Source organism: Onychomys torridus, chromosome 4, assembly GCF_903995425.1.
Source record: "Onychomys torridus chromosome 4, mOncTor1.1, whole genome shotgun sequence".
Lineage (NCBI taxonomy): Eukaryota > Metazoa > Chordata > Mammalia > Rodentia > Cricetidae > Onychomys > Onychomys torridus.
This window is the reverse complement of record NC_050446.1, coordinates 18885656-18911275: the sequence shown is the minus strand read 5'-3', so window position 1 is coordinate 18911275 and position 25620 is coordinate 18885656. Positions and strand designations below refer to the sequence as shown.

Genomic DNA, 25620 nt, shown 5'->3' with positions numbered 1-25620 from the left:
TTTGGCATGGAGAGCTACAAGTTCCACCAAGTCAGAGGGCTAGGCAGGGGACATTGGGGTGTTTTCTTTCATGGGCTCAGGTATGTTGATGGGAGGGGAGTGTCCCATTTTTTACCATAATGAAGTTATGTAACAACTTCTATACCCATGGTATGGTCACATGCATAATACAGACATGAAGAGGCATGACATTCACTGTGCCCACTTTCTCTTAATATTGTTCTTAACAGGTCCAGCCCCACAGAGAAAAGACAGACACCCATCAAGCTAGTGGAGAGTGGAGGGAATAGAGCATGCTGGTGATTTTACAGACCCCTGCAGAGAATCCAGGAGTTATGTCAGGCAGTCTGCCTCACTATATATGAAGAGTAGTACTGGAACAGGAGAGTGTACCATGGACCTTCTTGTCAGATTACTGACTGCCTCAAAATAACAACAACCCAACAACAAATATTAGAATCACTATAACTCCTATTTCACAAAGAGTACAAGAAGAGTACCTGAGATCTTATTAAAACCAGAACAAAAAATTTACAATAAGTACTGGAGACTACCTGAGCCCTGATTTTGATAGGGAATACCTGAATTGACTTAAAAAAAAAATAATGCCTAATTTTATTCAGTGACTTCTTTTTAGAAAAATAATCTTAATTACTTTAAAAATCATTTAATAAAAAGTTATTTTAATTATGCTCCAATATGAAATATAGTTGTTGAGAACATACATCCAGCAAGTTCTGGGGTTTTTGTTGTTGTTGTTGTTGTTGTTGTTTGTTTGTTTGTTTTTGTTTTTTGAGACAGGGTTTCTCTGTGTAGCGTTGCACCTTTCCTGGAACTCACTTGGTAGACCAGGCTGGCCTCAAACTCACAAAGATCCGCCTGCCTCTGCCTCCAAAGTGCTGGGATTAAAGGCGTGCGCCACCACAGCCAGGCAAGTTCTAGTTTTTTGTTGTTCTGTTTGTGTTGTTTTTGAGACAGGGTCTCACTCTGTAGCCATGGCTGGCCTGGAACTCAGAGATCTGCCTGCACCTCCATAGCTGGCTTTAGTAAGCAATGCTTTGCTATGCTCAGATAAAAACCAAGTACTAAGAATTTCTTGACATTCAAACTAAATGATATTACTTAACAATTTCCTAACTCATTTTACAGATATTTGTTCTGAGTACCTTTGGGATAGATGATCTATACATTGTTTCCATCATATTTTATTATTATCCTCTTGTGTTAAAATTGAAGTAATCAAAAGTTGATATTTTAGAATTTCTAGACTGTCTTAATCTCGTCAACAATACAATAAATTTGATCACTTAAATTTATTTTTTCTAGAAATGAAAAAGTTTCTTCTCTATGCAAGACGTTCTGAGATCCGAGGCGTGGACATTGACAATCCATATGTGAACTTCATCACGGCCTTCACTGTCCCAGATATTGATGACGTTGCTGTGATAGACTTCGATGCCACTGAGGAACGTTTATACTGGACAGACATCAAAACACAAACCATAACACGGGCTTTCATTAATGGAACAGGACTAGAAACAGTTATTTCAAGAGGTAAAAAATTGCATCACCCCAACAATGTTTGTTATTCCATTAGTAGTAAACAGTTTCTTTTACTTATTATTCCTACACTGTTCAATTTGATTGAAAGATGAAATTGGTTATTCAAAGAACCAACAGTATACTCCATCTCTACAAATGTCAAATGCCACAGTTAAATCACACAGCACTTTGATAACTAGAAATTTAGTTCCATTCAAAGGGAAAATTTCTGAACATATTAAAATCTCAAATGTCTAAACACATTAAAGAGCTTTTTTTTTTTTTTTTTTGTCTGCTATGAAGCAATACTCACATGCAGACAGCATAGTATACAGCAAGGATTGGCCCAGTCCTCTGAATTAAGCTCTGTATCTAAGCCTCTCTTTAAAAATATTACACTGGGAAATATTCCAGAAGCTTTCTCATAAGCTCTCAGTAGATTAACCTGAATTAAGTGGAAAAATAAAAAGAAAAAAAGAACTGGCAAGATGGCTCTGTGGGTAAAAATACTTACTGTACTACAGAGTCTACACCTGTAAGTTATCCTCTGACTTTTAAGTGCCTGCTGTGACATGTATGGGCTCACGTGCATGTGCATGAACATAAATATACACTGTGATAATAATAACAATAACAACAACAATAATAATTTTTAAACTATAATACCAAGCTGGAATTAAACATATATGTGAATGCAGTGGCTGGACTCAGAATATTCAGCACTGAATTAACATACCATGTGCTTGTATGTTGGATGTTTTCATTTCACATCAGTCACTAGCTTTGTGAATGAGTCTTCACTGGACACTATTCACTGTGACAGAAAACCAGATCAAACTTGCTTTCTCTGTGACTGTAGGTCCTCTGCATTTAATATAGGTATTTCAAGAGGCTGCAAGGTAGTATAATCTTGCTCCTATTGACTTGCTCAAGCATCTTTATATTGACGACTATTGCAAGTTTAAATCAAACTGTATTTGAGAAGCGCTAGGTTTCTTTTTCATTTTACTATCTTTATTTGCAAAAGATTATAACATGTTTTTAATCTAATATTTTTAATTGAAAATGGATTCTTCTCTCATACAATACATCACAGCCAGGTTCCCCTCCCTTCTCCTCCAGATCCATCCTCCCTTTATCTCATCTTCAGAAAAGAGAGAGATGACTCAGAAGTTGAGAGTGTTTAAGTTCTTAATTAGAACAATATAGGAAACATCCCTTCAGGAGTTTCAGGTGTGCACAGGCTGACAGAAAACTGACAGTCGAGGTGTGCCTGTATTTAGACCAACTGATCACATATTAATCCTATTAAAACAACTCACTGAATATTAATTCAGTAGTAATTTGTCAGAAGTGATCAAGTTTATTTTCAACTCAATTAAATGAAAGTCTGAAGTACTAATACAATGATTTCCCTTTTCTACAGAACTTGGTTCTTATAGTGCTGGATGTAAAATGTATAACAGGCATAAAGATGTCATTATATTCCCTGAAATGGTCTTCCTCTAGAGTTCAGGAAGGAGGTCAAGGCCTTTATCCAAAGTGTGAACATATTTCTCCAAATGCTCTGAGACCTGTATATGGCTAAACATGCTGTTTATAAACATTAAGGGACAGGCTTCTGATTGTAGTGGTAGAACTGAAATCCAATCCTAATTTACTGAGTGTATATGTCAGAAAAACACAAGACTTCCATTTAGCACACTTTAATTGCAACTGCCTGCCCAAATTGAGCAATAATATCATTTCACTAATAATACATTTACTCACTATGATATAATATTAACTAATTATTCTGTATAAGTATTTTCTGTAGGAGAGGAAATGGAGGGAGAGATACAGAATAACCATTGTGATACCCATGTCCTCCAGGGAGGGCACAGCACAGGCAAGCCCATGGAGCTGAAGAAATAGAACCTGATCACATAAAGTTCCTTACACATACACTGCTAAAGCCATGATTTCTATGTTAATATACGGAATGATAGGTGTTTTAAAAAGGGCAGAGTAAGACATTTAGCTTTGCTTTGGGAGCAGTCCCTTTACCAAAGATATCTAATATTCACCTGCACAGTCCAGGTGAATACTTTGAGAGCTTTTTGAGGATTAGTTGGCTGCTTTGGTGGTTCTGGTAAGTGGTAGATGCTTGTACTAGGTGGAGAAACACAGAGTTTGAGGAAACATGGGCTGATTTGGAGCTTTCAAAGGGAAGAAATATAAAGGCAGACAAATAGTTTAACCTAAAGGTAAAGGTAGAAGCTCTGTCAGAGTGCAGCCTTGCTAAAGACTGTGTGGTGGTTTGGGTGAGAAATGTCCCCATATGCTCATGTATTTTAACAGTAGGCCAGTAGTTGTTGGTGTTTGAGAAGCTTTAGGTGTGGAGTCTTGCTGGAGAATGTATGTAGGGAAGGTCTTTCAGAGAGCCCCAAAGATGGGAGAAGAAAGTCCACTGTCCCAAATCATCACAGCCAAATTAATTAAAGCAAGCAAAAGCAAGCTTTTTTTAGTTGTATACATGGGCTGCCTTCCCTATGGCAGGGATTAAGAGTTCATCACTGGAAATGAGGAAGACAAGGATTTTATAGCTCAGGGCTAGGGGGTTTTGAAGTGAAGGATTTGGTTGGCAAAATAGGTGGGGTTACAGGAGCAGCCTCTAACATGGCAATAAAAAGGTAGACATATCAACCTTTTGAAAGAAATGTAGGATTTCAAGATGGTTTTGTACTTAAGGGTACAGGTGGGGCATAGCCCAATCCTTGAGAAACAGGCCAAATCATAAGCAGGGATGAGCCTAGTTTGTCTTTACTATAAGATGCCTTTTAAGTCTAAGATGGAGGCGGGCTGGTTCATCAATAGCTTTGCTCCATTATCAATTCCCCCCTCTGCTTCATTCTGGCCTTTGCAAATGTGATCTCTCAGCTTTCTGAACCTGCTGCCATGCTTACAATTTGCTGCTATCCTTCCCTACCATATGGACTCATATCTCTGGAACCATACAGCAAAATCATCTTCCATAACCACTTTCAGTCACAGTGTCTTGTCACAGAAGCCAAAAACTAACTAGTACAGACTGGTAGAAAGTTCTGTTGGCAGTAAAACCAGCAATGGACCTTTGAAAGTTTGGCTTTGGACCTCATTGGAGTATCACAAATTCCAACAGTAGTCTATATACTTTATTTGTCCACTAGTCCTTTTGTAGCCCCGTGGATGGCCTCTGCAGACCTTACTCTTCCTCCACACATGGTTATGTTCTGTTCCTTTCCAATGGGTCTTTCTTTTCTTTTTCTTTTAACTGAAAATAGATTCTTTTTGCATATAATATATCCCCACCACAATTTCTCCTCCCTCCACTCCTCCTAGATCCCTAGCTCCTGTCTCCCCCAGATCTTCTCCTCCCCCTCCATTTCCCCTTCAGAAAAGTATAGGTCTCCAAGAGATGACAGCCAGACAGGACAAAACAAGATATCATAAGCCCTTATACTGAGGCTGGACAAGGCAACCCGATAGGAGGAAAAGAGTTTCAAGAGCAGAGAAAAGGTCAGAGATACACCTGTTGCCACTGTTTGGAGTCTCAAAGAACACCACACTAACAGTCATAACATAAGCAGAGGACCTTGTACAAACTCATGCAGGCCCCTGGCTTGCCTCTTCAGTCTCTGTGAGCCCAAGTAAGCCCTGCATAGTTGATTGGGTGGGCCACGTTCTCCTGGTGCCCTCCATCCCCTGACTCCTATAGTCTTTCTTGCCCATCTTCTGTGGTGTTCCCAGATCTCAGGTGAGTGACCCTATGGAGACCTCCAATTTAGACTGTCTCTGCATAATATTTTGTGGTGGGCTCTGCACCCTCTCCCATCTGCTGCTGGCAGAAGCCTTTCTGACAACTTCTTGACAAGACACCAATCTATCAGTATAGCAGAATATCATTAGACATTTTTTTCCAGTGTTGTTTGGTTTTATCCTAGGCCTCTAGGATATCCAAGTTTCCAGTTTTCTGACCTTCCAGGCAGATTAGGACATGGGCTACCTCTTGTGGGGTGGGCCTCCCCTTACGACAAACATTGGTTGGCCGCTCTCACATGCTCTGCACTGCCACTGCCCAAACACATTATAGGCAGAAGAGACTGCAGATGGTGGGTTTTGTGGCTGAGTTGGTATCCAGGTTTTTCTTTCTGTAGCCTACAGAAGACTTTCTCATGCCAAGTAGACTAGAATGTAGGGCTGAAAGCTCCAAGCCCACACCAACTCAACTCTCCACTTTCAATAAGCTGATTGGAAGTTGTCCTTGGCAATGAGGCCCTGCTGTCCATTTTCAGAATGCAACCTTCCATCCTAGCATCAGCCTGGGTTGTTTGGGACCTCAACTAGATCTCCTTGGCCAACAGCTCAACTGAATGTATCCCAGTTCCACCACTGGAAGCCTTGCTTGGCCATCAAAATGGCCAGTTCAGGCTCCATATTCTCCATCACCGGAAGTTCTAGCTAAGGTTACCGTTACAGCTTCCAGGAAGTTTTCATTTCACCACATTTCCTCATCAGTCCCCAAGTGCCCCCAAATCCAGCTTTCTCTCCCCATGCTCTCTTCCTCCATCACTTCCCCACCTGATCCTTCCAGATACCCCATGTACCTACAGAGTCTATTCTATTTCTCCTACACAGTGAGACCTATGCTTCCCCACTACAGTTCTCCTTACCTAACTTCTCTAGGTGTGGATTGGAATTTGATTATCATTTACTTAACAGCTGATATCCACACATACATGAATGGATTCCATATTTGTCTTTCTGGGCCTGGGTTATCACTCTCAGGAATATTTTTCCTAGTTCTACTTTTTTAAATAAAAAAATACCATTTTAAATAACCACCAAATAATAATTCATTGTGTAAATATACCACAATTTCTTTATCCATTGTTTAGTTGAGTGACATCCAGGATATTTCCAGTTTCGGGCTATTATGAATAAAACTGCAATGAACATAGTTGAGCAAGCATTTTTGTGGTAGGATGGAACGTCCTATGGGTATATGCCCAAGCCTGGTATAGCTGGGATTTGAAGTAGATCAATCATTTCCAATTTTCTGAGGAACCAAAACATTGATTTTCATAGTGGCTGTACAAGTTTTCACTCCCACAAGCAATAGAGGAGTGGTCTTCTTGCTCCAAACCCTCACCAGCATGAGGTGCAATGAGTATTTTGATCTTAGCTGTGCTAACAGGTATGGAATCTGAGAGTAATTTTGATTTGCATTGTACTGATGGTTAACGATATTAAACATTTTAAGTGTTTTTTTTTTTTCAGCCATTTCAGATTCCTCTATTGAGAATTCTCTATTTAGATCTGTGCCCCATTTTTAAATTGGATTATTTGATTTTTGGCAATTAGTTTATTGAGTTCTTAATATATTTTGGATATTAGCCCTCTGTCAGTTGTGGAGTGGGTAATATCTGTTCCCATTCTTTAGACTGCCATTTTCTTCTGTTGATGGTGTCCTTTGCCTTACAGAAACCTTTCAGTTACATGAAGTCCAATTTATTGATTTTTGATCTTAGTGCCTGCTATTGGTATTCTCTTCAGAAAGTTATCTCCTGCACCAATGAGTTCCAGACTGTTCCCCACTCTCTCTTCTTTCAAGTTCTATGTATCTGGTTTTATGTTGTGGTCTTTAATCAACTTGTGTATGAGTTTTGTGCAGAATCTATTTGCAGTTTTCTACATGATAACAACCAATTTGAATAGTATCATTTGTTGAAGATGCTTTTCTTTTTCGAGTGTGTATTTCTGGCTTATTATTTGAGTTTTGTGCAGAATCTATTTGCATTCTTCTACATGCTGACATCCAGTTTGAATTGTACGGTTTGTTGAAGATGTTTTCTTTTTTTTTTTCCAGTGTGAATTTCTAGCTTCTTTATCAAAATTTAGGTGTTCATAGGTATGTGAATTTATATTTGAGTCTTCAATTCCATTCCATTCATCAGCATGTCTGTTTTGATGCCAGTACCATGCCATTTTTATTACCCTATCTCTGTAATACAACTTGAAATGAAGGCTGGTGTTACCTCTAGTATTTCTTTTATTGTTCAGCATTGTGTTAGCTATCCTGGGATTTTCTTTTTTAATATAAAGTAGAGATTTGTTTCTTTAAGGTCTGTAAATAATTGTGTTGGGATTGTAATAGTGATTTTCTTGATTCTGTAGATTGCTTTTGGTAAGATGGCTATTTTTACTATTTTAATCCTACCTAACCATAAACATGGGATATCTTCCCATATTCTGATACCTTCTTCAATTTCTTTCTTCAAAGACATGAAGTTTTTAATTATACAAGTCTTTCACTTACTTGATTTGAGTTACCCCCAAGATATTTTATAATATTTGAGGCTATTAATGGTGCTATTTCCCTGATTTCTTCCTCAGCTCTTTTTTATTTGTATATAGGAGGGCTACTAATATTTTTACTTAATCTTACATCTAGCCACTGTGCTAAAATTTTTATCAGCTATAGGTTTTCCCTAGTAGAATTTTAAAAATAGCTTATGTATACATTCATATCGTCTGCAGATAAACATACTTTGCCTTCTTCCTTTCCAATTTATATTACCTTGATCTCCTTAGTTGTCTTACTGCTATAGCTAGAACTTCAAGAACTAATGAATAGATATGAAGAGAGTGGACAGCCCTGTCTTGTTCCTGATTTTAGTGAGATTGCTTTGAGTTTCTCTTCATTTAATATGATGCTGAGTATAGGCTTGCTGTATATTATTTTTATTATGTTAAGTATGTCCCTTGTGTTAGTAATCTCTCCAAGACTTTTATCATGAAGGGGTGTTGGATTTTGTCAAAGGCTTTTTCAGTCTCTAATGAGATGATTATGTGTTTTTTCCTTTTAATTTGTTTATCTGGTAGATTATATTGACAGATTTTCATATGTTGAACAATTCTGCATCTCTGAGACCATGGTGTATGGTCTTTTTTATGTGTTCTTGGATTTGGTTTGTAAGTATTTTATTGAGTATTTTTGCATCAATATTCATGAGGGAAATGTGTCTACAATTCACTTTTTTTTTGTAGGGTTTGGGTATCAGGGTAACTGTGTATTCATAAAATAAATTGGGCAATGTTCCTTCTATTTTTGTTTTGTAGAATAATTTGAGGAGCATTGTATTAGCTCTTCTTTGAAAGTCTGGTAGAATTCTGCTTCAAAACTGTCTGGCCATAGGCCTCTTTTGATAAAGAGACTTTTGGTGACTGATTCTATTTCCTTAGAAGTTATAGGTCTATTTTAATTGTTTATCTGATCTCGATTTAACTTGGTAAGTGGTACCCATGAAAAAAATTATCCATTACTTTTAGATTTTCCAATTTGATGGAGTAGATGCTTTTAAAGTATGATTCTTTAGATTTCCTTGGTGACAGCTGTTATACCCTCCTTTTCATTTCTGATTTTATTAATTTGGATCTTTTCTCTGTGTCTTTTAGCTAGTATAGAAAAGGGATTGTCTATCTTGTTGATTTTCTCAAATAACCAACTCTTTGTTTCATTGATACTTTGTATTGTGCTCTTTTTTTATAGTTAAATGATTTTAGTCCTCATTTTGAAAATTTCTTACTGTCTGCTTCTCTGGGGTGTGCTTAATTCTTGTTTTCTATTTATTTCATTGTTGTAGAGCTTTCAGGTGTTCTATTAGGTGTCTAGAATGGTATTTATCTAATGGTTTTAATGTAGACTCTTAGTGCCAGGAACTCTCCTCTCAACACTGTTTCGTTGTGTCTCATTGTATTCATTTTCCTTGAATTCTAGAAGGCCTTTCATTCTTTCTTTCTTTCCATCCTGACTCATTTTTCTTTGAGTGTTCCTTTTCCATGGGCTTGTAAGCTTGCTGTTATTTCTGTTGTTGTGGATGTTCAGCTTTAATTCTTGATGGTCTGGTAGGATGCAGGGGCCTATTTCAAGATTTTTCTTAAGAAGCTTCATTTTCTTCTTCCTATTCCCCCAGAGTCTTCATTTATCATGGTGTCTCATTCCTTGTTCCCCCACTCTGTTCCTGATGCAGCTGGGACCTCCCACTACCCTAAACTCTCTTTCCCATGACCCTTGCCCTGTGTTACCCCCCCCCCCCCCGCATTTGCTCATGTAGATCTCATCCATTTTTCTGTCATTGGGCAATCTGAGTGCTAGAGAGGTCCCCAGAAATCCATAAAGATACCTCCACTATAGACTCCTGACAATGGTCTAGAGAGAGCCTGAGCTGACCTACGCTGATGATCAGATGGCTGAACGCCCTAACTGTCATGATAGAACTCTTGTCTAGTGACTGGTGGAAGCAGATGCAGAGATCCACAGCCAGGCCCCAGGTGGAGCTCCAGGAGTCCAATTGGCAATAGAGAGGAGGGAATATATGAGCAAGAGATATTGAGACCATGATTGGAAAAAGCACAGGAACAAATAGCCAACTAGTGGAAACACATGAACTATGAACCAATAGCTGAGGAGCCCCTGTGGAACTGGACTGGGCCCTCTGGATAAGTGAGACAGTTGATTAGCTTGAACTGTTTAGGAGGCCCCCAAGCAGTGGAAACCAGACCTGTTGTTGGTGCATGAGCAGGCTTTTTGGAACCTAGCACCTATGCTGGGACACTTTACTCAGCTTTGGTGTAGGGAGGAGGGGACTGCAGCTGAATCTACCAGGCTAGGCTGACTCCCCAAGGGAGACATTGCCTTGGTGTAGGGTAGGTTGGGGGGAAGGCTGGGGAGTGGGAGGAGAGAGGAAAGGGGAATCTGTGGCTGATATGTAAAATTAAATTAATTATAAAATAAAAATATTTTTTGAAAAAGAAAAGAAAAAAAAGAAGCTTCATTTTCATCCCTTCCTCAATTTATGTCTAATATGAAGTGAGCTTTACAAACTGAACTTCAAATATACCCAATCATCCCTGCTTCCTGAGAAAAACACTGACTGGTTCAAGCTTTCTTAAAGGAAACAACAGCTTGCCTATCTTACCATTCTCTAGCTTCTGCACCACTAGATTTTGCATTTATATGTTATTTGTGAAAGACTTTCTTTAAAATAACTGTTTACAGTAAGTACCTCAGAATAAGGACAACTCACTTCAATGACAATTGCTAATATATGACTAAAAGAATATTCATCATAAATTTAATAGTATTGTTTATATACAGTATGTACAAAAATGCATATACATACACATGTATGTCCATATGTGTTATTTCCACTCTCATAAAATGATATTGGTTGGTGTTCTCTAAAGGAGCTAATTGAATACAGATGCTTGTAGCATGAATCTTAAAAGGTCTTATTAATAAAATCAAGCCTGAGGCCACTTATTGTGGTGAATACTGGAAGATCAAAGAAGCAGAACAAGCCACAGCCACCTCACCTTGCCAATTCCTCAGCTGATCCTGTTTCCTCAGACTGGAAGCCTCTGAGTTCTCATCCAAATGGATCTCAGCTGAACTGCTTCTCGAAAGCCTGAAGCTTAACCAGCCAAAAGCTTCTAGTTTCTGGTCTTCATGCCTTACATATCTTTCTGCTTTCTGCCATCACTCCCTGGGATTAAAGACTCACTTCTTGGGATTAAAAGCATGTGTCACAATGCCTGGCTGTTTCCAATGTGGCCTTGAACTCATAGAGATCCAAAGGGATTTCTGCCTCTGGCATGCTAGGATTAAAGATGTGAGTGCCACCATTTTCTAGCCTCTGTATCTAGTGGCTGTTCTGTTCTTTGACCTCAGATGATTTTATTAGGGTGCACAATATTTTGAGGCACACATATACTTATTTAATATGTATATATTAGACTGCCCTAAGGCTGTAGTCTAAGCATTCCAACAACAGATGTCTTCTGATAGAAATGCTAAGTACCTAGAAGTTGTTCAGTCCATAAAGCTGGATATTTCAGCAGTCACAATCTTGTGCTGAAGTCCTAGGGAAGTGTTAGAAAGCCCCTGGTTTTCAGTCTATTTTGGAATCCTGAAGAAGTGAGTTCTAATACCAGGGAAGAAATGTCTCAGGAACAGAATAGATGAACTTTCCAGTGAGAGTGAAGGAAAGTAGACAAAGAAACAAAAGCTTCCATCTGCCATGTGATTTTTATATAATCTGCCACTAGAAAGTGTGGCCCAGATTTAATATGGGTCTTGCTACCTCAAAATGTCCAAAAAAGAAACTCATTCACAGGCCTGCCCATCTACTTAGGTTTTAGTCAAGTTGACAACCAAGATTAGCCATCACAAAAATCAAATATATTTTTATTCTAAGAGAAAAAGACCTTACAATTCATAGAAAGAGCTGGGCAGCAAACAGCTTTACTCTCTTGTACCAATAATGCTTTTTCTTGAGCCCCTGCCCTGGGCCACATAGTTTCCCATCATTCATGTTGTCAGGCTTACTGACTGGGTATGATAAATAACCTAACATTAGTGTGACACAAATGCCATCTCACTTATTCTCTGCACATCTAATATTACAAATGAATAATTTCCATTCTATAGATGAGAAAGCGCAAGGTCATAGAAACTGAACTGTTGCCTCAAAGGCATGGTGAAGAACTTTACAGAAAAAAAGCTTACCCTCAGGACCACATTATTATCCTGTATCCTTCATTATGTTGTAATAAGATGATTCAGGGTTTCATTGTAAGTTATTGGAGCAGAATTTCATCAGCTCAAAGCATTATGCTTTTAAGATGGTCCCAGAGCCCAGTCAAACCCAAATATGGACTGGTCAGAGGCATACGTTTTTGCACAACAATGTGACTTTGAAAAATTTATCAAACTGTTGTTAGTTAACACAATAAGGAATGTTACAAAACATGAATGTACCTTTCAAATTCCTAATATAAGAAAGAATAATTGGGTTGATTGTACTGGTTAGCTTTTGTTAATGTGAAGTAAAGCTTTTCTCTCTATATATTGCAAAGTATTAAATGTAATAATGGTTTTAAAATAATACTTATTCTAACAATTAGTACAGAAAGAATTAAGGTAATGAAAACAAGTCCATAATAATAGTGCTTTCCAGACTTTAGAAACATTAGAAAGCTTAGCTCTGGGACATCTGCTGCTTACTGATGACTGGTGAGAATTTTCCATTTCTCATGTTCATCCAGAAAGTTTTTGTGGTGGATTAAGATCAATATCTGTGATGAGAAAGAAAGAAAGGAAGGAAGGAAGGAAGGAAGGAAGGAAGGAAGAAAGAAAGAAAAGAAAAGAAAAGAAACCAAAACAACCATAATGATGCCAACAACTGCTACCCACTGATACATAGTTGCATGCATAGTTAAATCTGGTAAATGCCCATACTGTCTATGCCTATTTTTCATATTTTCAATTAGAAAAGTGAATATGCAATCCATTCTAATGTGCAGGATTTTAAAGAAACTCTATAGCATTTTCTAGCTTCCACATCTCAGACATTAGACTTATAAAATGCTCTATATTCAAAGATTAAAAATTCAAGGAATTTCACTAACTAAAAGGACATCACATGTGGCAGTATACCTCAATGTGACTGAATAACTACAATGCAAGGTTAAGAGAAATAAGGACTGTACCATGGGGAAGCTGCTTATACAACTGGATCACAGTTCACACTGATTTCTGACATGGAGTTACTGAGGTACTCACTGAGTAAGGAGGAAGCAAGGAGGCCTTGGGGAAAATGGGTTCCCAGTTGATGAATCCATAGGCATGAAGATCTGGAAACCTTCAGTAGACCCTGGTGAAAAAGAAGCTAGACACCATAGAGGCTTCATGTTGGATCATATCCCCCAAGAGATTATAAAAATGTAAGGGATTGTTTTGCTGGTAAGATTTAAAGGTGATATAGTGTAGTGGGTAGCCATCCCAGCATTGGCCTGGAAGTTCCAACCCCCACTGAGGCTTTGGTAATGGTCACGCCCACAAGGCGGGGCAGAGGAGGAAGCGGAAGACGAAGGATCGGGAAGTACTCACTCTCTTGGTTCTCGGACTCTGGACGCTGGAGGTAGACCGAGCAGAGTTCTCCAGAGAACACCGCCGGACTGCGCTATACCCTTGCCAGACCCTGTAACCTACCCCCTCATTTGTAAGTACCCCACAAAATAAACCTCCCTTTTAACTACGTGGAGTGGCCTTAATAATTTCACCAATAATATAGGTAAGCTAAACTCTTGGAAAGATACATCAAGGAGAAATTGCAATGATATTGAAACTGACAAATAATAGGCAGGGATGATATTAGAAATCTACAGAAATGTTCAAAATTCAAAACAAAAATTAGCCTAGGGCAGGGATGTGGGTCTGTTGGTAGACTTGTTGACTAGCATGCATTAAGACCTGGGTTTGATACTGTTTTATGATGGTGTACATCTAGCACTAAAGAGATAGAGATAGAAGGATCAAGAGTTCAAGGCCAGCACTGTTTACCAAGCCCCTTTCTCCAAAATAAAAAAAAATAAGAACAAAAAATTGTCTATAACCTTAGGTGTAAAGAAGGGAATGGGCCTTTAATATTGTACAGAAGTTACCATATGACAAAGGGTTGATATGATAGGTAATTGGACAGAAGTTAGAGAAACTAGTGCAAAAGTGAGCAAGAAGAGGTATGGTGTTTCTTTTATTGACTGGCATTTTATATATGTGTGGAGGTGTTTATATGTGTTGTATGTGTTTTTGCATGTGTGAGAACACACACAGATTAGTATGCAGATGTGTGCATGTATATGTAGAGGTCAGAGGTTAACATCTATAAACAGAGGCGTTTCTCTGTCCTGCCCCATCCCACAGTCATTTCCAAATAATCACTCAGAGGCTTGTTTTAATTATAAATGTTTGGCCAATAGCTCAGGCTTATTACTAACTAGCTCTTACACTTAAATTAACCCATATTTATTATCTATGCATTGCCACGTAGTTTGTGACTTGTTATATCATTTTCTATACTTACTTCCTCAGTGGCTGGCTGAAAACTGCCCCAACTCGACCCTTCTTCATCTCTAGTCTTCAGTTTGATATATAACCTTATTCTTCCTTATCATTAGAGAAACATCTTTATTTATTAACCAATGAGAGCAACATATATTCACAGTTTACAGAAAGACTATATCCCACAGCAAATATCAGAACTCTCCACTGTAGATCTGTAAACAGGGTCTCTCACTTGGACATAGATCTCACTAATTGGGATTCTCTGGCTACCTAGCTTGTCCTGAAGACTTTTTGTCTCCACTACCCACATGCTAGGAGTACAGGAAGTATGCCAGCCCATTCTGGGTGCTCTGATCCAAACTCTGGTCCCCACAGTTACACATTAACTGAGCCATCTTTCTAGTAACAGACATGTTTTGCTTAGCAGAATATCCTCAAGTTTCCTCCATGTTATAGCATACATCAGATTTTTGTCTGTTCCAAGACTGAACAGTATTTCACTGGATGTGTATAGTGCATCTTGTTTATTTATTCATCTAGTAGTCAACATTGGTTGTTTCTAAATTTGACTATTTTCAAGATGTCATTTTGAACATTATAATACAAAGCCCCTTTGAGACTTCATCTCTCTAACACATGTATGGAAAACTGGAATTTCTAGCTATGTATGTTTGCAGAGGCCTATAATCCTAGTCTTGGGAGGTACAGGCAAGTAGAGCAGATGTTCAAGATCAATGTCAGCTACATAATAACTTTGAGGTCAGCTTAGGATGCAAAAGATCCTTTCACAGAAAATGAGAGTAAAAAGTGGAATTTCTGGGTTGTATGATAACTCTTTTGTTTTGATTTGAGGTAGCACTATCCTGTTCCTTTACTTTCTCATCCCTACTATCAGTAAACAAAGGCACCAAGATTTCCCAATATTTGTCAATCTGCTGTTGTCTTTATATTTGTTTTAATTTTAAATATTTAAATTTATTTGAACTGTTATGTAACATAGGAAAATTTACATAATTCTGTGGTACCTTGTGAAATCTTGATGCATATATAATATAACACTTAAATTATGGCAAACTTAACAATCTCATGGGATGTATCACTTCTTAATAATGAAAACACTCAAAAATTCTTCTAGATTTTTTTTAAGAATGTTCAGTTCACTGTCATTACCTATAGAAAAATCTCAATGTTAACACACCTAGAACTTATCATTTAAGTTAAGAAATTTAGTTCTAATGATCAACCCTTCTGACACCTTCTTCCACTTGCCCCAGGCTCTGTTAACTGCCACTTAACTGTGACTCCAATGACATCAGCTGCTTTAGGATCTGAAAATGAATGAGAGAATGTGGTACTTGTCAGTCCAATGCCTGGTTTATTTTACTTAATGTAATAATCTTAAGTTCTATTTATCTTGTTGCCAACAACAAGATTTGATCATCTTTAGCCACATGGTATCCCATTATTTATAGGTACCGTGTTTTCTCTTAATAGTCATTAGTTGAGAGTCACTTTTGTGTTTCCATTTCATGGATCAGATAAAGAGTAGAGCATGAATATGAGACTTGAACTTGTCTTAAGATGATGGTTCATTGATTTTGACTAGATACACAGTGATATGATTGCTGATTTTATTGTGGTTCTGTTTTTAAGCTTTGAGGAAATTAAAACTGCTTTGCACAGGGCTCTATTCCTTTACATTCTTGCCATCAGTGAACAAGGGCTTTCTATTCTACAAATCCTACTTTCTTTTTGATAACTGCCATTTTTATTAACTTACTTTTTATTTTCAGTTTTTCATATTATATACTTAGATCACGCTCTTTCCTCTTTCCCAACTCCTCCCAGATCCTCCCCTCTCCTACTCATCCAACTTAATGACAACTGTGATTCTGTTGCAGTGAAGGGGTTTCTGATCATCTTTTCAATGATTTTTCCTTCATTTTTGAATAGTATATTTAAGCACACTTTCAAATTCTTTTGACTATTTTTATATCACCTAAGTATAAATTTCTATTTGAGTCTTCTGTTCATTTTTGAATCAGCTTTTGTTATTGTTCTTCAGCTATAACTTAATTAATTCAGCCAAGCACAGTATTCAAATTCAAGGATTAATCTCCTCTTGACTATGCTAGTACTAGCCTACTCTTAGCTTCACCATTGTAATGATAACCCTCAGGTTTATCTGGTTGGCCTCTGTATTTGTTCATGTGTCTTTGCAATCACCCCTGCATCTTCTCACAGAATTCTCATTTTGTCTTTTATGGGATTTTGCCTTTTATTATTCTAGTGGGAAAAAACTCCAATATTATCTCAATATTCTTGCTTCTCCTTTTATATGCTCCCCTTTGAAAGCGTTGATTAAATACACTGGTTACTCATTCTGTCTTCCAGACCCAGCTTCTAGCTTCCCCATAGTCTCTCTGGCTAACCTTTTTCTCTTTGTTTTCCAGTTCACCAGGTTAACTCTGTCCAGCTGCTGTTTTTGATTATTCTACATACAGTGTTTGAATTTGAGGACTTTGCTCTTACATTGTATCTGTTTGGACATTTTATCACGTTCCTTTTTTTACTATCACAATGGACTTCACCTATGGGAATATGAGAGCATTACTTAGGACATTTCTTCCAGGAAAGACTAAAATTTGTTCTTGTTATAGAAAAAAATGAGGCTCTTCTTGCCTCCAGTCAATTTAAGTTTCTCATCTGACAAGTGAATTTCTTGCCAATATCTAGGAGTAAAGGCATAAACCCTATGAAGATACTGATCTTTGCATTTATCTAAAGAAATGAAAGAAAAATCTAGAGCAAAATGATTTTTTTTTCAAAAATTCTTCTTTTTGAACAGGAATGATTTCTCCACCTACTTATAACTAATGATATATAAAATCTTTCTATTAATCCTGTGGTCATTATGTCTTGCTCTCACACTCATGAGTTACATTATACCAAGCAGCAAATATTCCACAGAAATGACGATTCTTGTGTGGGGTTTGTCTTGATGATTACCACACTTTTGAACTCTCATTCACTTATCTTTATAGCTTTAGCTGGCATGCATTTGTGTGTGTGTGTGTGTGTGTGTGTGTGTGTGTGTGTGTGTGTGTGTCTAACATACAGACATTCATCCGTCTGTCTTGTGGTTTTGACATATATTTGAAAATTAAAATTTATCATTCACCAGAGACTTTTGTGGTAAGGAAGAACTTTGCAGAATATATCATTTGTGTTTAATTTAAGAAAGTAAGTTTCCCCCAAACAGAGGAAAGCTGAACTTTCTCAGAAACTTCCTCAGAGGCATTGTAGTAACTTAATCAAAAAACAGATGTTAAGAGTCAAAATATATTGTTTCAACATTTTCATTAAAAAGAAGAAAGATGCAGTGATTTTTTTTTTTTTTACTATTTTTTTTTCACATCTTTCATGGACAGTTTTAAGGTCCTCTAAAACAATGAGTTGTGGGCTTTAGTTATGGAAAAAAAGACAAGTTTGATTTCACCTGTCAGGCTGGTAACCCAAAATGCCATCTGGGGCCAAAACACAAAGATAGAAAGTTCTGATTGAGGTTGTTGTGTGCTCAGATAAAAAAACACCGTCAGCCTCAGGCATTTCAGCTTTATACTTGTTATACTTGGGTATTGTACATAATTGATATGCCCTTATAATTCCCCATTACAGATGGAACGTTTTCGAAGTCACTGCAAATCTTTATGTTGAATGTATGCTGCACATATCTGAAGAAATTTTCAACACATTGGAAATATATTGATAAAATATGTAGGAGTTTTGCTTTACAATTAAAGAGATGTATGCTCTCTAGTCCATGTATTTGGTTCAGTTAGTAAGCAAGATTGATTAAAAAAGTATTTTGTAAATACGTCTTCTAGTAAAACAATATTACATCCTCCAAAGGATTCTCAGAAATCCTTTATCTGTATGTTACCTCGGGTTAAGATGAGCAAAAATGTTGGAAAAAAAAAAAAAAACCCTACATAACTGATACTGATAACAGAGAACCAGGGCCTCAGGGTTGGAGCAGGCCCCCAAAGCTCATTCTGTGAGCACTGTCTCTCTGAAGCAGGTGAGCTCTGAGGGGTGGGGGATGGGGAGGCAGGAGGAAGTGCGCCCTGAGAGAGAAGGAAAGTCTAATTGTAAAGAGATGTATTACTTTTGTCTCAACAACAACACGAAGAACAAAATAAAAAGTACGCCATGGCACTCTAACGTAAGCCTACATTCAGAAGGTAGAGGTTTCCAGGGACAGGAGAGAGCCCTACACAGCGGACAGGCTGAGGATGTGAGAGTGGAGCCTATTCTGTGAGGGCCAGACAGTCTGAAGAAAGGCTTCCTGACCTTGCAAGTACAGTAGTCAGACCCCAGCCACCTCTGTGCCCCACAGCCCCGCACAATCACCGGACTCCAGGTCCTCTTCTGCTTTGTTAGCAAGTTTTGTGAGCCTGGAGTTTTCTACTTTCATTGGCTTTTCCCATTAAAAAAAAATCTAGGTTGCTAGTTTCCACTGAATGGGAAGGTGTATTGATTCCATCGGAGTGAAGTAGCAGCTGGTTTGACTGGTCAGTAAGGCAGGAAGCTCGAGCCTGAGGACCACCTGAACCCTCAGTACCTCCACCCTCCCCACATCTCACTGACCAGTCCATCTTTTCACGTGTCCGCCACAGGTCAAGGAGCTGGTGACTAAAGAACCCTAGCAGTACTAACTACTAGAAAATAAAGTGAAAAAAGAGACAAGTCCAGGGATAAGCTCTCAAATGCCAAGGGTAATTACTAAAACAGTCCTACTATACATTACTAATCTCCGTGATTTGTAGCAGTTCACTTTAGTATGTTTCTCTTTCTAAAATGCCCCTGGGTGTTTAAGACACATCTCCATGCTTGTTTTTCAAGATGCCCAACTCACTAATCAAAGAAAAACAGTACAGAGGTATTGGTGAAATTATTAAGGCCACTCCATGTAGTTAAAAGGGAGGTTTATTTTGTGGGGTAACTTACAAATGAAGGGATAGGTTGTAGGGTCTGGCAAAGGTATGGCACAGTCCGGCAGTGTACCTCCAGCGTCCAGGGTCCCAGAACCAAGAGAGACCTCTGTTCTTGATCCTGGGTCTTCAGTGTCCTCCCTCAGCCCCGTCTTGTGGGTGTGACCATTGCCCAAGCCTCAATGGGGGTTGGAACTTCCAGGCCAATGCTGGGATGGCTACCCACTACATAGAAGCCTTCTTTAGTGGCACGAACTCTATACTTAATTAGGTTTCAGTCATTACTGCAGAGTCCACATTTGGAGGAATGTTAAAATGTTGTTAGTTTTGTTCTCATATTCCATTGCATTCCTGATAATTGTCTGTGTTGAAAGGTATTCAAGTCTGCTGGTTTGGGGCTGTTTGAATTATTTTATTTCACTTAAGTAACAAATCAGCACTTAAAACATCAAACAGCTCATTTGTTAATGACACACAGTACTTTCTCCTAACCAGACATGTGTGGTACCAAATGCAGGAGCTATTATTCTCATTCAAATTGTGGTCACTTCTGCCCAAAGACCAGTGTCTACCAGAGTCTGTTCCGAGGGCTAACTGGTGAATCATTGACTGTTACTCTAATTTTGATGGTAATTGTTGCTTCAGGTTTCCTAGTGCTTCAGCAGTTAGACATTAATGATTATGCATATCTTAAGAAGTGTTGATAAGGGAATGAGATTGCAATCTTGTACAATTTTAGCTGACAAATTAAAGTGTAAATTAGGTTTTCCCTTAGACAGAACATAACTTACCTGAGTAGCCAAGTGTATGTGAACTGTCGGTCACTCTCCATTTTCTTTATCCTGTTTTGCAGATATTCAGAGCATCAGAGGGTTAGCAGTGGACTGGGTTTCACGTAATTTATACTGGATTAGCTCAGAATTTGATGAAACACAAATTAACGTGGCCAGGCTAGATGGCTCTTTGAAAACCTCAATTATCCACGGAATCGATAAGCCGCAGTGCCTGGCAGCTCACCCAGTCAGGGGGTAAAGTATGATTTAAATTTTTTTTTTTTTTTTTTTACATTTTGTACTTTATTTCAGATTTTACAGAAAATGATTGTTTAATTCAGATGATTCAGGTATTGAGGATCCAGTCAAAATGTAAATGTGAGTATGGAAATTGTTATAGAGATTCAGAGTTCTGGCTAGAGATTTTTATCTAAATGAAATGCAATTTACAGGCTCTCATTAGTGTGTACTTCTAGGGGATGAGAGTTTGGAACAAAAAGAGTTGTGGAGGAAAAGCAGTTTCATTGGAATGGTGGTTGGGAACGTCTCCTTCCTGCCTGGTCACCACAGAGTCGGTCTGCTCTTGTCTCTGGTGACTGAAGGAGCCTGTATGATACCAAGTTTTCAGGAGGAATGGATGAAATGAGTTTTTTCCCATCTACAGATTCTAATTCCTTCTCAGCCAAGAGGATTCAGTGTTGATGAGGGACAAGATGAAAGTAGTTTGTTGTAGTCTTAGTTAAGCATCAGATTTGGATGGAGAAGGAAAATGAGAATAAGGTAAAATTCTTTCAAAGAAAGGACAATGGCAGAAGAGATGCTTTCCTCCTAGGAAAATGTGCAGGGGCCCAACACTTTTAGGACTTTTGAAAAAAGAATGAATTCTGTGCCCAGGATGTGTTTTCTTACTTTATTCTTTGCCATATGCTACTTTTCAATAAATGGATCTGCATGTAATATTTAATCCATATCTTTTGAATTAAGGAAACTGTACTGGACAGATGGAAATACAATAAACATGGCAAATATGGATGGAAGTAATATCAAGATTCTCTTTCAGAACCAAAAAGAACCAGTTGGTAAGTTTTTTGTTTTGTTTTGTTTTGTTTTTTTAAATATTAATAGTGACAAGTTTAATGTGATACACCTGCATGACTTTAAATACTGAAAAGATTACAGATTAGTAACATAAATTAGATCGAGTTGATTGGTTCCATAGAACTAGTTTTCTCTACATGAGATACCTTGTGTGTGTGTGTGTGTGTGTGTGTGTGTGTGTGTGTGTGTGTGCTATTAACCTTCTTTAGCACACAGCATGCCTGAGCATCTGTGAGGCAGCTTCCTGTGTGTATATTAGGACATTTGCTTGTGTCCACATGCTCCCCTGCCACTCTCCTCCTTGTGTTTTCCTGTCTTCTGTTGAAGTACCCTTCCCCTCTTATCCTAGCTAGGGTTTTAATACTGCGCTGAAAACCAGAACCAGAAGCAACCTGTGGAGGAAAGGGGTTGTTTAACTTCCACTTCTGTATCACAGTCTATCATCAAAGGAAGTCAGAGCAGGAAATCAAGACCAGAAGCTGGAGATAGGAACCCCGATGCAGAGGCCATGGATGGGTGTTTTTGTTGGTTTGCTCAGTACAGCTTGCTCAGCTTACTGTCTTCTACACCCCAGGATCACCTGCTCAGGAGTGGTACCACCCACAATGGGCCAGGTCCTCTCATATCAATTACTAGTTAAGAAATCACACTATTGGCTTGCCCACAGGCCAGTCTGGTGGAGGCATTTTCTCAATCGAGGGTCTCTCTTCTCAAATGGTTCTAGCCTGTGTCAAGTTGACAAAACTTAACTGGAGCACCTCTCTCTAGACCAGTTCCTTTCTTCTCATGGATCCCTTTCCACTTTTATGTCATACTCACACGAGGATGTTTAAATGCAGATACCAGGTATGGACAAAACTCTTGTGACTCTGGCCTATTTCACTTTATATAATGATTTTAGGTTCCATCTTTTTTTTCCCCTGCAGATGCTGTGATCATATTCTGCATAAAGCCATAAAGACTGAATAAAATTCTATTCTCTGTGTGTATCAATTTGTTTTATCAGTTTTTCTGTTGAACCTCTAACACATTCCCTGTCTTGGTTTTTCTAAGTAGTGTAAGGTATTGATAACTACAGACATGCAAGTATTGCAGTGTTGTGCTGTCTTAGAGTCCTTTGGGTACATGCCCAGGATTGATGGAGCTGAGTCATACAATAATGCACTTTTGATTTTTTTAAATTTAAATATTACTTTTTTTTGTCTGTGTACCTGCATATGTTTCATGTGTGAGAGTATGTATATGTGTGAGAAAATGTGTTCGTGTAAATTTGGAGGTCAGTGGTTGGCCTCAGCTTTTACTCTTTAGAAACTGTCTACTTTGTGTCTGAGGCTAGGACCCAAGGCTTCTGTGGACACTAGGCTTGGATGTTCAAGAAGCCCCTAGGCTCTTCCTAAGCTGTGAGATTATATGTGGACACCAGCACACCTGGATTTTTACATGGGTGCTGGGTATTGAAGTCAGGTCTCAATATTTATGTGGCAAGCACTTTACTGGCTGAGCCCCCTCCCCAGCTCCTAAAGGGATTCTAATTTACATTTCTTCCATGGTTAAAGACATTGGATACTTTTTCCCACTGTTTGTTGGTAGTTCCTATTTCTTCCCCTGAGAATCATCAATTCAATTTATTAGGCCATGTATTGACTAGATATTTTGGCTTTTTGGATGCTTAATTTTTGAAGTTATTTACATATTCTGTATATTAACTTTCTGTCCACTGTGTTATTGGCACAGTTTTTCTCCCAAAGTCTCGCTGTCTTTTCACTCTGAAAGTTGTTTCCTTTGTCATGCAAGGGTTTTCTAATATCATCAATCCTATTTCCAATAACATCAATTCTTTTATTTCCAATATCATCAATTGTATTTGTCAATTCTCAAGGATATTTCCCTTTCAGAAGGTCCTTGTCCAGACCTATTGATGTTTTATTTACATTTCCTTCTAGAAGTTTCAGAATTCCAGATATTATGATAATATCTTTGATGCATTTTGAGTTCATTTTGTACAGGGTGGAGATATAAATGTGCATACCATTTTGTATGCATCTGTCTTGTTGCAACACTTGTTGAAAAGACTTTTTGCTTCCTAGTGCACACTGTATGTGAAACATGTTTCAACACTAGAAAGGTCCTCATGACTTCACCAAAAATAACTCATAAAATTTGTAATAGGAAGATACAAAAAAAATAAACGTATAACATTCAGTAGCTTAGTAGAAAGTTCTTGCTTAGCATGTGGTAGGCAAACCTAACACAAGGTACAAGGAGATTCAACATTATGACATAGAAGAAAGGAACTGAAAAAGACAGAAAGGTAGATGGACTTTCCATATTTATGGAATGATCAATAATGTAAAACTAAATTTATTGCAGAAGTTACCTACATATTTAATATAATCCCCATCAAAATTCCAATTACATTCTTCATGAGACTAAAAAAGTTAATCTGTAAATTTGCATGGAGGCATACAAAATCCAAAATAGGCAAAGAAATACTAGAAGGGAGGGTGGAGCTAGACATTTTACTGTGTATTTCACCCCAAACTACAACATAGAACTGCAATAACAATACTGCACAGTGCTGACACAAAATCCAACGTGTAGATCAGTGGAAGAGAATAGAGATGGATAAATAAGCCTACTAAATTCTTAAGTGCTCTTTGGTTGAGTCTGGGATCCTATTTAGCACAAGAGCTAATTAATAAGAGAAGATTCTAAAAGTTTGGCTAAATTCACATGAACATGAGGGTCTTCAGGTAATTGTGAAGTCCAAATAAATGTTCAAGCATGATACTTACCTTTAGACAAAGAACAGCTAATTCAGAAGAAATGTGCAACAGGGGAAATCTGTGCCATGGCTGTGCTTTGCAGAGGTATTTCTAACAGATACATGCAGATGGGATTTATGAGACAGAAGGCAAATACTACTTCAGAGTTTATTCAGATTCAGTGTAATTAAGTTTCCACTTTGTAGTGATCAGATTCATCCCACCTTGATCCATGAAGGATAAGTGCCATCAAACACTGTTTGGAAGCCTGGCTGCACAAGGGACAGAATAGGTCAGCAATCCAAAGAAATACAAACTGTGTTCCTCAGATGATTTTAACTAGAAATAATTGATATGTCAATTCATCATATTTTCTCTGAACTACTTCAGAGGCAAGGAGGAAAGATATTTGTCATTGAGACAGAAAAACAAGTCTTTTTAATCTGAAAAATTTTGCATCATTATAAACACTTGATTTGTTAAAAATAGAACAGTGCTGACATTCTTGAGCTGTTCCTATGAAACATTTTTGAAATCTCAAAAATTATTTTAGGAAGGAGTATGTAACAGGTATCTCTATGTACCAATATAGTTTCTTTACCTCCATATATCTTTTTTACATTTTTATATCTCCGTGAGGCAAGAATTATAACATTTGTTTGTAATTTCATAGTACCTCTTCAAAAAGATATAATAACTTGACTTTGCTTTTATATTAAGTATGAAAATTATAAAATATACAATAGAAAATCATAGTTTGATCTTGAGATGTATATTTAATAGTTCTAAGTTGAAACAATAAGTATTATAACCTGAAGCTTTTCGTCAATTTTTTTTTTCATTTTAAGAATATGGAAATACACTGACTTGGCTTAGTTTATTCTCAATAGTAGTAAATTAAAATAGGTGGAGTTTCACAAAGGTTTAAAATAGTGCCTTTTGTGGAGCCTAAAAAAACTTCTTGGTATAAACAATGTAGTTACTAGCTCTCTTCTTTGTACTATTGTTTTGAGAATTGTACATTGTTGAAATTCAAGGGAGTGTTAGAAATCTGGGGCAGACTGAAATGCAAATCCTTCTGTGAAGACAACAGAGCAGAGGAAGAGGCTTTACACAGGGCTCCTTTTAGATGGAGAAGGTTCAGCTGCACTTTGTCAGAGGCCGCCCAGAATGTGCAGGACTCAGAGCTATGATGAGAAATCAATTCTTTACACTGTAATGTGGGAATCATAGGTTACACCAAAATATTAATGCATATGCTTGTTTCAGTATTGAAGACTACCTTCGCCAGACCCCTACTAAAATATTAAAGTAAAAATTCCACAAAAGCTTGCATGTTAGAAAGGACGTTTATCTGGAAGGGTGAATGGGGGAGGGTGAGAGAAAAAGGGCAAATGGGGGACTTGAGTAAGGGAGGGTGGTTGAGCGGGTGACTGGGGGAAGGGGAGGGTGGGTTTCCTATTTGTACTTTGCACTGGCTTCATGTGATGCTGTGCACTGAATGCTACTTTCACTGTGATGAC

At 37.9% G+C, this 25620-nt stretch overlaps 1 protein-coding gene across 7 annotated transcripts in view; it reads left to right on the top strand.

Moving 5' to 3' along the window:
* The window catches only part of Lrp1b (LDL receptor related protein 1B), a 1919409-nt gene that overhangs the window by 1272478 nt on the left and 621311 nt on the right, over nt 1-25620 (top strand). For all 7 annotated transcript variants that reach the window (XM_036183000.1, XM_036183003.1, XM_036182999.1 and 4 more), the window contains 3 exons: nt 1327-1554; nt 20315-20489; nt 21219-21313. In XM_036183000.1, coding sequence (XP_036038893.1) covers nt 1327-1554; nt 20315-20489; nt 21219-21313 — 498 coding nt within the window. The remainder of the gene's footprint in view (nt 1-1326; nt 1555-20314; nt 20490-21218; nt 21314-25620) is intronic.